Source organism: Oncorhynchus clarkii, chromosome 24 (genome assembly GCF_045791955.1).
Source record: "Oncorhynchus clarkii lewisi isolate Uvic-CL-2024 chromosome 24, UVic_Ocla_1.0, whole genome shotgun sequence".
Classification (NCBI taxonomy): domain Eukaryota; kingdom Metazoa; phylum Chordata; class Actinopteri; order Salmoniformes; family Salmonidae; genus Oncorhynchus; species Oncorhynchus clarkii.
In genome coordinates this window covers 33,362,086-33,378,515 of record NC_092170.1, presented here as the reverse complement: position 1 = coordinate 33,378,515, position 16,430 = coordinate 33,362,086, and the positions used below count along the sequence as shown (strand labels likewise).

The window sequence follows — 16,430 nt, the reverse complement described above, 5'->3', positions numbered from 1 at the left end:
GCCACCAAAGTGGTCTTGAATCTAACGGAGGTATGAAAACTTAAGATTTTAAAGTGAACCATTCAGATGTTACGACACAAATCTTTCAAGGTTACCATTCAACACCCTGGGGCTAAAAACTAAGTACATGAAGTTGGAGTGAAGAAAATCAAGCAGGCATTTTCCCTCATTAATTTGAAGGACATTTTGTTTTTCAATCTTTATTATTTAAAATAAATCAGAGATAATAAAACAGTTAATTGGTTTGTATAATTGTCTCATCTCTATCTGATGAGGCGAAAAGCTCATTTATTTCCGAATTCAATGTTTATCAGTTCAGGAGCACATTTACCTAAATGTGAAAGTGTGGTTTATCTGTCTCCAGTCTTCTTCAGTATGACACACCAGTTCCCCTGGTCGTGGTAGCTTCTCTGTATGGCCACCCCTCTAACCCTGACACACAGCTCCTCTAGCTCCCCCTTCTGGAACACATGGTAGTAGCGGTGAAACACTGGGCTGGGAGCAGGGGCCTGGGCTTCAGTGGGGGGGTCTAAAGTATTTTTGGAGCCTTGTTCCCCCTGCTCATCCCCTCCCCTCCCCTGGTTACACCCTCCTCTCCCTCCACCCTTGAGGTGCCAGGGCACCAGGAGGTCCTGGGAGTTGAAGGCAGTGCGGTTGATGTGAACGCTCAGTTTTGCTGGACTCTCTGTCTCACGGTGGACCTTGGTGCAGTCTGTGGCATTGCCTGAAAGATCCTGTGCTGTGTTGTGGGCGTCTGTGGCATTGCCTAAAAGATCCTGTGCTGTGTTGTGGGCGTCTGTGGCATTGCCTGAAAGATCCTGTGCTGTGTTGTGGGCGTCTGTGGCATTGCCTGAAAGATCCTGTGCTGTGTTGTGGGCGTCTGTGGCATTGCCTAAAAGATCCTGTGCTGTGTTGTGGGCGTCTGTGGCATTGCCTGAAAGATCCTGTGCTGTGTTGTGGGCGTCTGTGGCATTGCCTGAAAGATCCTGTGCTGTGTTGTGGGCGTCTGTGGCATTGCCTGAAAGATCCTGTGCTGTGTTGTGGGCGTCTGTGGTACTGCCTGTAAGACTCTTTGACTCCTGGTTGTTGTGGTCCGTGGAGTCGCGTGTAGGACCCTGTTGTCTGGTCTCTTTGAGATATTTGGACTTCTGCTTGTTATATTCCTGTTCCACAGCCCACACATAGATCAGCGCCCGTCCTCCAGGCCTCAGCAGTCGAACAAGTTCCTCAACCACAGCCTGCCTCCGCTTCTACACACACAAACACATAAATAACTCAAACTACTACACTCGATTAAACATGAAATAAGATATGTTTTAGTTGATGACCCCTGACAGCTTGATAATGAAATAATCTCAATGTGAAATACAGAAATCATTAAATCAAGTTGAATTAAATCACTAAAAGGAAAGCATCTGTGTTGGTGTGTGTGTGTGACCTGTGTGGAGAGGTGGTGTATGACCGCAATAGAGATGCAGGCATCACAGGTGTCACTGCGCAGAGGTACATTGAGGGCATCTGACACAAAGGCCTGGAAGCCTCTTTCAGAGCAGATCTGGACCAGAGCACTGCTACGGTCACAGCCCACCTACACACAGGAAGGACATACAAACACACACAACTTTATTAGTCCACACAGCCCACCTACACACAGGAAGGACATACAAACACACACAACTTTATTAGTCCACACAGCCCACCTACACACAGGAAGGACATACAAACACACACAACTTTATTAATCCACACAGCCCACCTACACACAGGAAGGACATACAAACACACACAACTTTATTAATCCACCCAGCCCACCTACAAATAAGAGATACAAGTACACACAACTTTATTAATCCATATAGCCCATTCGCCGCAGAAGGTAGCCTACTGGTTAAAGCGTTGGGCTAGTAACCGAAAGGTTGCTAGATCGAATCCCTGAGCTGACAAGGTAAAAATCTGTCGTTCTGCACCTGAACAAGGCAGTTAACCCACTGTTCCTAGGCTGTCGTTGTAAATAAGAATTTGTTCTTAACGGACTTGCCTAGTTAAATAAAATTACAAATAACACACATGCAACACTTGCATTTTAATCTAAACTTCCTGATTAGTAATTACTCCTTTTCCACAGTGTTCTGATTAAATAGTGAGAGGAATGAGCACAACTACTGATTATAAACCTCCTATATGACCCCAGCAAACCCCATTACTGGCCTGCCTTATCGAGAGAATCATTAAGACTTTCACATCCTCATCAAAGTCACCCAACTTATACCGCATAATGAAAATTATAGCCAGACTAGCCATCCGCAACAAGTCACAGCAGAGTAGGTGAGGAGAGAGCGAGGGAAATTGATAGCAGTAATAATCTTTTGAATAAAACTCTTGTTCAGGGGAGAAATGTAATTAAGCTTCATGAGTCATTTGCTCTAGCCTATAAGGAAGGGACTGGGGGAAGGGACCGGGGGAAGGGACTGGGGGAAGGCAGGAGGAGAATTTCAGATATTCTGTTTTGTCGTGCACGCACACGCCACAAAATACACTCTCACTCTTACACAGAGACAGACACACAAAGGTCAACATTTGCATTCAATTCAAAGTAGTGAAGTTATCACTATTAGAATGGCTGAGGGGGGAGTAGAGTCTGCAGGTATCCTAATCCATTTTCACAAAAGTAGAGTAGCATTCACAAGGCTTCGCTATGCCGGGAACATCGTGTAGAGACTGTTTTGGAGTCTTTGAAAGCCTATATGGTATATCTAAAGCATAGTCTGAGTACCAAGATAAAATAAAACGTTTTGTTTCATACAAATAATAAATGTTTACAAAAATAGCGTAGCGTTTATAACTGTCTATTTTCTTCATCAGGCTTCACACAGCTGAGCCGTGGAAAAAGTCAGAACACATGATAGGCTAATGGAAGAGCGAGAACAGAACAGTAGGGTCAATAAACAGGACACTCTCTTCCATAGATAGTGTTAAAAGATGGAAGTATTTATAAATTACCCTCACAGATCCCCCTTACCGCAATCACATCCGGGTTGACGCCCAGGTACTTTCCATTCCCACAGCCCACATCAGCGAGAATGCTTCCTGGTTCTAGGGAAGACAGGAAGTGACACACGCGTGGCCAGGGAGAGTGTCGAGTGCTGCTGAAGTGACAAGCGATCTCCTCGTACACGCGGTGCACAAACTCCGCCTCCAGACGGCAGGCGTCAGTCTGGCTGCGAGGGAGGAAGGGGGGCGAGGGAGGGGCAGGAGGCTGCTGGCTGTCACAGGCCGAGGGGTAACCTGCACAGAAGAGAGACCGGGACAAACGGGTCAGCACAGGTAAAGGTACACACAGAGACACATCAATCCCATCTGCTTTGAACAAATAGAAGAGCTCACCACAGTCACATGGTGTGCGGCGCACCTTACGGAAGGTGAGAGAGGTCCTGGTGCCCCTCCTACTTAGGGTGAGGTTACTATGGTTACTGAGGTCAGAGGTCACTGCAGCAGGGGATTTTGGGTCACAGGCTGGCACCACATCAAACTTCCTGGGGGTTATCCTGGAAAACCACAGAAAACACTCATTTAACTGGACAGTTCCCCCAAATGGTGGTTTCCTTACTCTGTCAGCAGTCAATAATCAAGGTAAGGACATCAATCCATGCTTTTGGTTTAGTGTCCATGGTACTGTTTACACATACTAACATTTTAGCATAATGTTCACATCCTCCATAAGTGACTGTTGAGCTTCATAATAGATTTTAGATACTCTGGATGTTTTGAACCCGAAGTGTGGATTGCTGTCATACCTGTCCCTAGACTGTTAATGGTGTAAGGAAACCAATGTCATTTTGTAATTTGGTTGAACTGTCCCTACACCCACTAGTCTCACCCTCTTCCTTTACCCCCACTCTCTCTCTTACCAGTGGGTCCATAGGTATCAGCTCTCTCTCCCTCCCCATCTCTCTCTTACCCGTGGGTCCATAGGTATCAGCTCTCTCTCCCTCCCCATCTCTCTCTTACCAGTGGGTCCATAGGTATCAGCTCACTCTCCTTCTCCATCTCTCTCTTACCAGTGGGTCCATAGGTATGTGCTCTCTCCCTCCCCATCTCTCTCTTACCAGTGTGTCCATAGGTATCAGCTCTTTCCCTCCCCATCTCTCTCTTACCAGTGGGTCCATAGGTATCAGCTCTCTCTCTCCCTCTTACCCGTGTGTCCATAGGTATCAGCTCTCTCTCTCTCTCATCTCTCTCTTACCCGTGTGTCCATAGGTATCAGCTCTCTCTCCCTCTCCATCTCTCTCTTACCCATGGGTCCACAGGTCTCAGCTCTCTCCCTCCCCATCTCTCTCTTACCCGTGTGTCCATAGGTATCAGCTCTCTCTCCCTCCCCATCTCTCTCTTACCCGTGTGTCCATAGGTATCAGCGCTCTCTCCCTCCCCATCTCTCTCTTACCCGTGGGTCCATAGGTATCAGCTCTCTCTCCCTCTCCATCTCTCTCTTACCCATGTGTCCATAGGTATCAGCTCTCTCTCCATCTCCATCTCTCTCTTACCCGTGTGTCCATAGGTATCTGCTCTCTCCCTTCATCACCAGGAGACTGCGCCGTGGCAACACTACGGCAACCGAGCGGCCTTCAGGATGACGAAAATCCATCACCGTCTGCAATGAGAGATAAATGGAACGAGAGGGAGACAGAGAGATGGCGAGAGAGAGAGTGACAGGATATAATGGAATTTCAGACACTGCTGAACAGGTGTGTTACAAAGCAGGAACAGATCAGAACATTCTCCTCCATGAAATCACAGGCCTTACTGATATCTACATGCTCATACACACACGATCTGGGCTCTCTTCCTCCTCTCAGATCATCTGGGGAGTATCACCCCATCAACAGAACCACTCAGCTGTGACCAAATCAATCCAGAACCAGACAGCTTCTCTATGCTACAACCCCCAGCAATTATTCACACACACAAACACACACAATGTTTACAGATTCATTACCTTTTCCTGACAACTTCCTGTTAAATGATTACTGCAGAGGAAACAAAGATGTCCTCCAGTAGGTCTAACCTGTCAGTCCAGATAACCTACTGCACTACAACGTCAGAAATATTAACACATACCTACATGTACATACTACCTCTGTACCGGCACCCCCCTGTTTATACTGTTCTTTTTCACTGCTCCTCTTTCATTACTTGTTACTTTTATCCATATTTTTTGAAACTGCACTGTTGGTTAGGGGCTCGTATGTAAGCATTTCACTAATATGACTAATAAAATTTGATTTGAGTAGAAGCCTAACTATCGCTTACTATTCATTTCTACTGAACAAAGACATTGCCAAACACTCAAAACTGTCAACTAGTACATTACAACTTACAAAACAGAGACGTCCCTCCATCACAAAGACATGTTACAGTATCAAACGCTCACTCAACACTGCCTACAACAGCTTCAGAGACAAGGATATGTTTTATATTATACCAAATTAACTATCAGTCAAGGCTGTCAACTTCTCTCCTACCAGTCAAGGCTGTCAACTTCTCTCCTACCAGTCAAGGCTGTCAACTTCTCTCCTATCAGTCAAGGCTGTCAACTTCTCTCCTACCAGTCAAGGCTGTCAACTTCTCTCCTACCAGTCAAGGCTGTCAACTTCTCTCCTATCAGTCAAGGCTGTCAACTTCTCTCCTATCAGTCAAGGCTGTCAACTTCTCTCCTACCAGTCAAGGCTGTCAACTTCTCTCCTACCAGTCAAGGCTGTCAACTTCTCTCCTACCAGTCAAGGCTGTCAACTTCTCTCCTATCAGTCAAGGCTGTCAACTTCTCTCCTATCAGTCAAGGCTGTCAACTTCTCTCCTACCAGTCAAGGCTGTCAACTTCTCTCCTACCAGTCAAGGCTGTCAACTTCTCTCCTATCAGTCAAGGCTGTCAACTTCTCTCCTATCAGTTAAGGCTGTCAACTTCTCTCCTATCAGTCTGGGCATAAAGCTTCCTTTCACATGGAGAAGTTCCTTATCATTCTGTCAGACACGCAGCACGGTACTCTGTCTGTAATTGATCTTGTGTTGTAAGAGAGGCCGTTGCTAATGGCACCACTGCAGGAGCAGAGGAACAGAGGTTTTGATTTATTTAATTAGGCAAGTCAGTTAAGAACAAATTCTTATTTTAAATGACGGCCTAGGAACAGTGGGTTAACTGCCTTGTTCATGGGCAGAATGACAGATGTTTACCTTCTCAGCTCGGGGATTCGATCTAGCAACCTTTCGGTTACTGGCCCAACGCTCTAACCACTAGGCTACCTAGTGGTTACTGGCCCAGAGCTCTAACCACTAGGCTACCTAGTGGTTACTGGCCCAGAGCTCTAACCACTAGGCTACATGCCGCCCCAAAAAGATGAAGTGTCGCATCCTCTAACCCTGTCGTATCTAAAGCAGCCTCCCTGTCAGCCTGTCACAGGAAAACCTGCCCCCTCCTGTCAACCAGTCATTTACTGACAGTGTCTGTAGCTGTGACAGGAAACAACTTCACACAGACATATGGTATCTCGTCCTCCTTCCAACATCTGTCTTTGCATTTCTTTCATTAATTCGCCAAAAAGAAGCAGTCTTCAAAGACACGCATCATTAACTCAGTCTATGAGACGGAACTCTCCACTGTAGTGTGTGTGTGTGTGTGTGTGTGTCTTGAGGGATCCTAAGTAGCATTGTGAGGGCCTCTCCAGCAAAGAAAGGTCTTAAACATAACTAACCCTCCATTAGACTGCAAAACCTTTACACACACACGTGCAAACTCACACTTCCCCATCCTCAATCCTTTAATTAGACTGCTACAGTCACACGCTCACAAAAACTCTGAAAAGCTTTTTCCACTGCCTTGAGAGAGAGACGGAGAGAAAGGGCGGGGGACAGAGTATAGACTTAATGTTTTGTGAGGACATTAAAACAGATTGAAGATGTACCTTAGCCCCCAGGCTTAGGGAGAGGATGAGGTCTTCAAAGGCAGAGTGAGTGTCCACATGAGGAGGAATACCTAACAGCAACACAAATAAACCATAAGCTCAATGGTATGCTTTTAAACACCAGCACTATTAACATGAGTTATCCAAACATCAACCAGTACAAAGGTCTATAAATTCCCTCTGAATAACTGACATAAGGATTGTGTTCATTTCCAGTTCCACACACTTCACAGTCTGATTCTACAGCAGCATTGATTCTACCTTCATTGTCCTCTGCCTTCTGACTGCAGAGCACGCTGCCCCTGTGTGGTCAAGGAGGGTACTACAGCTGCTGGATGAGATTAGACTCACCTTGTCCAGACTGGTACTGGTTCACAGTCAGCTGGTCTGGCATGACTTCTGTGTGTCTGTCCCTCACACACCTCTCCAGCACAGGGACACACACCTGGGGAAGACCTGGGAACAAGACCACAAACATCAATTTATAGCAAGGGAACCACTGAATATATTCCATACACAAACACCATACAATATTACGATGGTCATAGGGACTGACAAGACACACATACCTCCAGGTAACGGTTTGTCTTTGTCCACGTTGTTGTTGTCATAGCGAAACTCGTAACCAAAATGCTTCACTCTCCTGTGCTTCAGGACTTTCTGCACTGGAAGACAAACAACAATTATTAGCCAGTGACTGAAAGCTGCACAGGCACTGACAGTTGGTTGATTGGTTGTTTGGGGACCTACATGGTGAATATGTAACATACAGTCTGGATTTTTTTGTTGTCATTTAGCAGATGAGCTTATCCAAAGAGACTTATATGATCAATTAGGGTTAAGTGCCTTGCTCAAGGGCACAGACAGATTTTTCACCTAGTCGACTCAAACCAGCAACCTTTTGGTTACAGGCCCAACACTCTTAACTGCTAGGCTACCTGCTGTGTGACAGTGCTTGATTCTGGAAATGGTCCTCAAGTCCTATACAAGCCAGAATGTTGAATAAAATGTATATTTGAACTTACTATGCCAATTGTCCATGGTATTGGTCCTTCAGCTGCTCTAAATTTGAGACAAAATATCTACAGGAAAGTATTGTTTGCTTGACTTTTTAGAGCACCGGTACTGAAGTTGACGTTTCTATTCCCTGGCACAGGCGCAAAACCATGTAAACACCCAGAAGACTTTGGTTAGTATGCATTGTTCGCATCTGTGTTTTTCTGTCTTGTGCACGTGCCTCCAGTCATGAGCAAACATCTGTTTTAATTGCCACACACATAGACCCGTGTTTTGAAGTTGGTTGAATAATACTTTCCTGTGGATATTTTGTCTCAAATTTCAACCAGCTGAGGGACCAACACCACAGACAAATGGCAGAGTAAGTTTAAATATAATATTTTTCAACATTAGTGACAGATAAGGGACGTTTAGGATCGTTCTATATAAATGTGTGTGCGTTGTCCACATAACTTGTAGTCGTCGCCACATTCTGTCACTAGTTGATTGGTTGACTGATTGATCAGAAGGAATAACACATATTTAAAATATCTGAAGAGGGCCCATGTGTTGTGTCTGTGAGGGAGTGGTTTAAATCAGACTGCTCACCAGTGACATCCTCATCGTGGGACGTCCAGTCTATAGCATCCAGCAGGAGAGCCTCTTCCTCTGGAGACACAAACTCCTCAACCAGCACCAACCCTGGGGGGAGGTCCACACACCCCCACAACTCACTGTCCACTGCAAGGAGACAGACACAAACACAAGTTACTACAGGGAGCATAACACACACACCATTTTTTTTCTTCTTCAGATCTGACTGAGTCAACTATGGTGACCCCCACACACACCTATTTACCTGTGTTGACATAGCTCAGGTACAGTGTGACAATCTGGTCCCCACACTGCAGCTGTCGTCCGTTGAGGGCGTGTCCTCTCTGGGCGCTGACCTCTGACCTGTAGGTCACTAGGGCGTAGGGTTTGTGTGGGGGCATAACCAGGATTTCCACCTCGCCGACCTCTTCCAGCACGTCCTGGAGCTGCTCACGGCTCACACCGTTACCTAGCCCACCGTTAGCCACCACCAGGCTCTGCAGAGAAACATCAATGTAGCTAGCATTAAAGTCCTAAAAAAAGTCTGTCATTTTCTCAAATGGCTACCTAGTCACATTGCACAGTATATAGCTATTGTATTCGTGTTCAGTCTACTTTATAAACGTACAGATGTGTTCTTGCTGTCAGCAGCTAGCTACAGTGGCTAACACGTAAACTAGCTTACTCTCCCGCAAAACAAAGGATGCGGTTATTACCTTGGTGGGCTGTGATACTGTGCTTATACCCTCATGTTTCAGTAAAGTATGACTGGCTTTGATTTGCTTTCGGAGAAGTTTCTTCTCCTCTTTACTTCTCCTGACAGCTTTCACGTTTTCAGAGCAGGACTCCATGGTGTAACTACTAAATACGTCCCCACTGCTACACAGACCTGAGAAATGCTTCCGGAATTACGTAAAATACATATCCAGGCGTTGTTGTAATATCTGGAATGCGTCAGCAAAACCTAGGCAGAGGAATGCGCCTCATACAGTCGTGTTCCCCTAATCATTGCGAATGCATGCCAGATTTTACAACCCCTGGATAGGTATTTTGCGAATCAGGTAATCACATCACATGCTACAGCGAGCTGGTGCTAGTCTTGCTAACAAATTCTTGATATGTGGGTAGCCTGTCAACCAGGGTATAATCTGTTGCTAGACTGCACAGTTGATGACATTGCACACAATCATTGGTTGATGCATGCAACGCCTGAGCAAGGGAACCAATCATAGGAATATGACGCCTAACTGCCCAGTTGATGACGTCACACGGAACCATTGGTTTTGTTTTGTATTCCCAGTTTGATTGGTCCCTGAACACATAGGAGATTATTTTGAAATGTAAAGACCTCCTTCTTTTTTCTAATCTGTAAGAACGCAAAAGGGCTGAAACGCTTTGGTGTTACTTTTATCATCTTCCACTGTCCTCAAAGAGTTGCTGAATTTTCACTTCAGTTTGCTCCTCAATTCATTCACATCGAAGAGCGTGATAACGCCAGTGTTCCCTTCACATTATTCCAATAATTTATTTGTTTAATTTAAATTGATGCACTTACATTTAAGTTATTATTGGTACCAGGTCTACTGACTCAAATTAGACTACAGCTACTTGCATGTGTTTGATTTGTGAAGGATAGTGAACTGGGCATGGTGAATCAGTTTTACCTAATCCTTAATGTTGGGTTTGCAGGCGACTGCAAACCCAACGATCCTCTTCAAGGATCCTTGCGTCTTAAATAACTTACTCGTTATTATTTGTAGATCAGTCATTCTGTCTCAATTTCCCCATGATACATTATGGTTTTAAGATCCTTTTGTTGGTTAATTTCTTCAACACTTTGATGTTTGTAGAAATTTTAAAATAATGAATGAGACTATAACACAATTGATATGGTCAGAAAAAATCCAAAGAAAAACCAACCAGAATTTTTATTTTTTGAGATCCCATACTTGTTCAATGGAAAGCTATGGGACCTATGCAATTCCAGCTCCCAGATTGCAATTCCTATGGCTTCCACTAGATGTCAACAGTGTTTGTTCAAGGTTTCAGGCTTGTTTCTTCCAAAACGAGTAAGAATTTTGAGTTTTGGTACAGGGAGTCACAGTTGGAAATCAGTCTGTGGGGGTGCGACGAAGAGGACGCGCACTTACTAATTTTACTTTCTTCTACATTTCTATAACATACTTCTTTCTGTATGAAATATTATAGTTTATTTACATTTTAGGGTACCTGAGGATTAAATAGAAATGTAGTTTGACTTGTTTTAACAAAGTTTAGCGGTAATTTTTTGGATTCATTTGTCTGCATGTCGAACGAGTGGATTACTGAAATCGCTGGCGCCAACTAAACTGACTTTTTGGGTTTTTTTCTGACAAAACGACCATGCATGTTGTAGCTGGGACCCTTGGCATTGCAAACAGAGGAAGATTTTCAAAAAGTGATTAAGTGATTATTTAATGGCTATTTGTGATTTTATGAAGCCTGTGCTGCTTGAAAAATATGTTGATGTTGGGCGCCATCCTCAAACAATCACATGGTATGCTTTCGCTGTAAAGCCTATTGTAAATCGGACAATGCAGTTAGATTAACAGGAGTTTAAGCTTTTAACCAATATAAGATACTTGTATGTTCATAAATGTTTAATATTACGATTACTTATTTGAATTGCGCACCCTCCAATTTCACTGGATGTTGTCGACAGGTGTCGGGACGCCTAGGGCTAAGACCTGAGAAAGGAAGTGGACATTTTGCCTGTTCTGGGAACATGAACTTTTAGGTTGCAGGGAGGTTCTGATAACGTTTTACTATGGTCCCTGAAAGTTTCCTAGGAGATTTTCTTAATGTTCTGAGAATGGAAATTCTAAGTTACTTAGATTTTTTTTGTATAACTTCTTTATTAAAACTTTCACTGAATGTCAAGACCTTTAACACTACAATCTTTTTTGAACACCAATAGGACACATGGAAATTAATTTCCTTAGGCATTAATCATGTAAACACATTTATTTTTTTACTGTGACATGGCATCAGTGAGATTTGAATTTATAACCTTTGGCTCTCTATCTATGGAATTAGTCCACTTTGTCACCAGGGGCCTGTTGCACAAAAGTAGAATTAAGACATCCGGGATAAATGACTCAGCTGAGCTCAATGAAGCCAAAACATGTGCGTCCAGGCTTAATTGGTTGCACAAAGACCAAGCCAGGATGAGCAGACACGGATTCATTAAGCCAGGTGAAACCAATCCTGGATAGGTGCGCGCTCACGGCTCACTCAAATAGACCCCGCCACAGATCACAGATTAACTGATTTACCATGGCAACTAGAGCCGCGTACTTTTCCCCGTCGGAAGCACAAATCCTCATGGAGGCATACGAGGAGGTAAAAGATATAATTAAGAAGAAAGGCAACACCGCCACAGTGATAAAGCAAAGAGAAAAAGCGTGGCAAAGTATTGCAGACCGCCTGAATGCGTAAGTAGTGCACAATTACACACTCACCGCTCCGCTGAAACATCACAATTACAATTCAAATATTTAATTCACATCTCCAAAAATGCAGTTGTACTGTAATTATGAAACGGTTAATTTTTTTTATTGAAATGCACTGCAGATATGAGTGAAATTGTGTAAAGTAACTCCATCACACTGTATAAAGCTATGATAAAATGTTTGATATTTTTACTGAAAACAAGACAAAAATACCAAGTAATTTTTTGCAGTGTGACTCCATTAAGTGTGTGTGTGTGTGTGTGTGTGTGTGTGTAGATTAAACATGAACGGGCCAAAACGGACATGGCAGCAGGTCAAAATCAAATACAAGAACATTCTGCAGAATGGTATGGTCCCTGACTAATATTTAACAAAGCACAAGCATATATTGTACCCAGAAGGTGCCTGCTCACACATTGTCTGTACTGTTTTAGCAGTGAAAAAGAATACCCACAGACAAGGCACGGGTGGTGGGTCACCAAAGGCTGACCTTACCCCAGCAGAGGACATGGCCTTGGAGCTAAATAAAGGCAGGCCCGTCTTAGAGGGGATCCCTGGGGGGAAAGAGACGAGCATAGGTTCCTCCCAAGATGCCACCCGCTTCATTCAAGGTATGTCCTTCCATCTCTACATGGGATACAACCACATTCATATTGAATCAATTTGGACTGTCTGACTTTGGTTTACCTATTGCCTTGCAGTGTCTGGCAGCACTGTGTTCCTGTTAGAGCCACCAGCACAAGCACCAGACGATGCTGATCCAGTGAGTACTCCATCAAAGGCATACTGTAGGCCTGGCATGTCTTGTCTACTAGCTTCAATATGAATCCGATTAAATGTGATAGGGTGAAGGCCCCAGTGCAGCAGCAACAGCACATGATGGAGACGATGATGAGGAGGAGACCATCTCTCTGGATTCCAGAAGGCATGAGGTATCATGTTAAGACTGTGAAAGTACTATTTACTCTACAATGGTGAGGAGTCCTCATCAAAATCAAAAAATCTAATTTATTTTACAGGACCCAGATGCTATACAGTGGGAAAACCAGCCTGGCAACATAGTGCGTATTAATAAAAGGACACCACATCCTGCCAAATTCCAGCTGCGCTAATTGTATTGTGTTCACAGAGCTCACAAGCTATCAGAAAGTTGTATGGCAACCACCTCCGGTGCCAAATAGAACTGGCAGACATAGACATTCAGTACAAGAAGAAAAAGATGGAAAATCTTGCACTGGAGTTCGAAATAAAAAAGAGGACAATTAGGAAACTGGACCTTGAAATAAAAAAACTTGAGAGGGAGGTGAGATATGCCTTCAATGTACACTGTATGCTAACTGTAACACAAATGTATTAATCATTATTTTTCTTTCCTCCCCCAGCTCCAAGAAGATGACACAGCTCAAAATAAAAATTAGGTATATTCTCGTAAAGTCAAGTGAGCCATGACATATGAGCTCTTATTGTGAGCACACAGGACGGTGGCATCTTTCTAAGGTTTTTTTTATTTTCCCAGCAATCAGTACAACCAAGTCATCGTTATAAGGCATCGCCCTCTTTTGCCCACCCCCCCAGCACCAGGTGTGGCCACTAGCCTATATGAAGGCCCAAAATTGTGTGTTCCTTTCTGCTCTGACAATGGCATGCCCATTCGTGCGAGATGTGGTGGATGAAGAAGCACTTGTGCTGAGGAGAGCCTTCAGGTGAGAAAGGGTCTTCAGGGACCGGTTGGACCCACTGGCCTTCCCTGATGACCATCTATATGAAAGATACAGGTTTTCTGCAGATGGCATCAGGTATCTATGCAGACTACTGGGTCCCAGGATTAAGCACCGCACTGCACGGAGCCATGCACTGAGTGTGGAGCAAATGGTTTGTGTGGCCTTGCGCTTTTTTGCTAGTGGAGCCTTCCTGTACTCAGTGGGGGATGCAGAACAGCTGAACAAGGCCACAATTTGCCGCACAATAAGGAGTGTGTGTCTGGCTATCAAAGCATTAGCAGATGTCTTCATCTCCTTCCCTGGCCACAGAAGACTCTGTGACATCAAAGAGGAGTTCTATAGGATTGCAGGTAAGAGGATCTACAAATTACAGGACAACTGTTAACACATAGTAGGATACTCATTACTTTGTGTGACAGGTTTCCCCAATGTCATTGGTGCAGTGGACTGCACACACATAAGGATAAAAGCCCCCTCAGGTGCCCATGAGGCCGATTTTGTGAATAGGAAATCCTTTCACAGCATTAATGTTCAGGTGAACATAACTTTTTGATATTGTCCATTGACGAACACTCTGCATTGCCAGTGATGTGCATTGATTGGTGTAATATTCCTCATCTTATGATTTCAGATGGTCTGCAATGCTGACTGTGTGATCAGCAATGTTGTGGCAAAATGGCCTGGCTCAGTCCATGACTCCAGAATCTTTCGGGCCTCTGAAATCTATCAGTGCCTATCACAAGGTAAGCCACACAACCCCTATTTATAACCATCATGGCTGTGTCAAGAATATCACTGTGTTTATGAGGTAGTAATGATGAGATTTTGTGTTGACAGGTGAATTCTCTGGTGTGTTGCTGGGAGACAGGGGGTATGGCTGCCAGCCTTTTCTCCTGACACCTTTCACAGACCCCCAGGAAGCACAGCAGGCCTACAACCATGCCCATGCCAGGACCAGGGCCAGAGTTGAAATGACCTTTGGCCTCCTGAAGGCACGCTTTCACTGCCTTCACAAATTAAGGGTCAGCCCTGTTAGGGCATGTGATATTACTGTGGCTTGTGCTGTCCTCCACAATGTGGCCTGCCTGAGGAAGGAGAGGGCCCCCAGAGTGCCACCAGCCATGGACTGGGACAATCCGGCAATCTTCCCTGATGACGACAGTGGTCGGCTGCTGAGGGACCAATATGTGTTGAATTATTTTAGTTAGTATGTGTGCTTTCAATTTTGGTTAAATATGTCCTGCGGTGGCAGAGGAATTTGTTTTTTTTTGGGTTCGTTTTTTGACGAATTTGGCCTCTTATGATGTTTGTGCGGTATACTGTGTGTAATACAAGGCTGCAGGGAGGCTACTGCATCCATTCATTTGTCTGTTCAGTTGATGTGTATGGATTTGTCCTGCATTTATTTTAGTGTGCAGACATGCAGGGTGTGTTATACACATTCAAAGGTCTGTATATGTATCATTTTGTATAATATGCTTAGATTCTGTGCTTTCCATCTTGTAGAGTCACTGTGACTTCAGTTTTGAAAGGAGCTGATGGTTTACCTGCTTTGTTTTGTCCTTATTCAATAAAGGAACATAATGTTACACATTGTGTTTTTATATTCATATGGAATGTGTATTTGTTTATATGACAGAGTACTAGGGCCACACTGAAGAAAAAGGATAAAGTCATAAATTTATGAGGCTGGTTCTTTCTGCAGAAAAGCTACATATTGTTTTTACAGTTTTGATACTTATGACAATGTGATACTTAATATTCTGGCACATCAGCATGTCTTTGTTTATGAAACCATACTGAAGTACAATTTCACGAAATGCCCCACATCTGTCATTTTAACAACTGTCCTCCTTTAAAACAACTGGTTACAATATTATGACTTGTGTTTTTTTCCCCTCTGTGGCCCAAATATTCTAGCATTTTATATATAGCCTTATAGTCTATGGGAAACTGTAAATTATCTAATGATAGCAACATCATCTAAAAATCATTTTTTATCCAAAATCATTGAAATTAATGATCACAAACGTTTAAATAACAGTGGGTCTAGTTATATGTGATAACAATGTATAGTGAGCAGTGAAATAACTATTGGTTTCCATTTGTGGTGACTGCTGACTGACATTAGGGATGAGATTGAATAGATCCTGGAATTTAGCCTGGTCTGGAGCAGGCTAGCTCCACAGAATAAATCTCCATGGTAATTTATACCATAACATATCCTCCTGCCCCCTATCCATCTTTAGTGCAACCGGATTACGGATCAATTGAGCCAGGATCACCAAGATATCCTGGCTTAATCCCTTATCCTAGTTTTGTGCAACAGGCCCCAGGACAGAGAGAGCCTACTCTAATTGTTATGCATGCAAAGCTGTTCATTTTAGTCTATTCAAACAGACCCCATTTCAAAGAAAACAATCACTCATTAATATCAGGTGTGGCCAATTAGTAGGCACTGGCCAACACACATGGACTCACTTAACAAGACAGAGGCTAGAGAGAGCTTGCTTTATCCTGAGAACAGAATGTATAAATCATATTCTTGGAATATTCTCTGAACTTTACTAAGGTTTTCTTGTGGCTTTTTATAGAATGTTTTCTTAATGTTCTCGGAACAATTAGAGAACATGACTTTAAATAGAACCGTTTGGAAACTTGTAGGAAACGTTATA

At 43.7% G+C, this 16,430-nt stretch overlaps 2 protein-coding genes and 1 long non-coding RNA gene across 3 annotated transcripts; 2 read left to right on the top strand and 1 right to left on the bottom strand.

Moving 5' to 3' along the window:
- Positions 1-184: 184 nt before the first annotated feature.
- On the bottom strand, positions 185-9,610 carry LOC139382520 (alkB homolog 8, tRNA methyltransferase). The gene is made up of 11 exons (XM_071126614.1): positions 9,260-9,610; positions 8,809-9,040; positions 8,559-8,690; positions 7,523-7,618; positions 7,305-7,409; positions 6,954-7,024; positions 4,542-4,648; positions 3,385-3,545; positions 3,020-3,285; positions 1,439-1,588; positions 185-1,250 (listed from the first exon to the last, which is right to left on the bottom strand). The coding sequence occupies exons 1-11, from the start codon at positions 9,392-9,394 to the stop codon at positions 351-353; spliced, it is 2,355 nt and encodes a 784-aa protein (XP_070982715.1). The 5' UTR covers positions 9,395-9,610; the 3' UTR covers positions 185-350.
- Positions 9,611-13,221: 3,611 nt separating this feature from the next.
- Positions 13,222-13,684, top strand: LOC139382891 (uncharacterized). Its single transcript, XR_011628668.1, has 3 exons — positions 13,222-13,337; positions 13,417-13,452; positions 13,551-13,684. It is a non-coding gene; the product is annotated as an uncharacterized lncRNA (long non-coding RNA).
- A 293-nt stretch (positions 13,685-13,977) lies between these two features.
- Positions 13,978-15,085, top strand: LOC139382890 (putative nuclease HARBI1). Its single transcript, XM_071127146.1, has 3 exons — positions 13,978-14,105; positions 14,387-14,498; positions 14,593-15,085. The coding sequence occupies exons 1-3, from the start codon at positions 14,037-14,039 to the stop codon at positions 14,961-14,963; spliced, it is 552 nt and encodes a 183-aa protein (XP_070983247.1). The 5' UTR covers positions 13,978-14,036; the 3' UTR covers positions 14,964-15,085.
- The last annotated feature ends 1,345 nt before the right edge of the window (positions 15,086-16,430 follow it).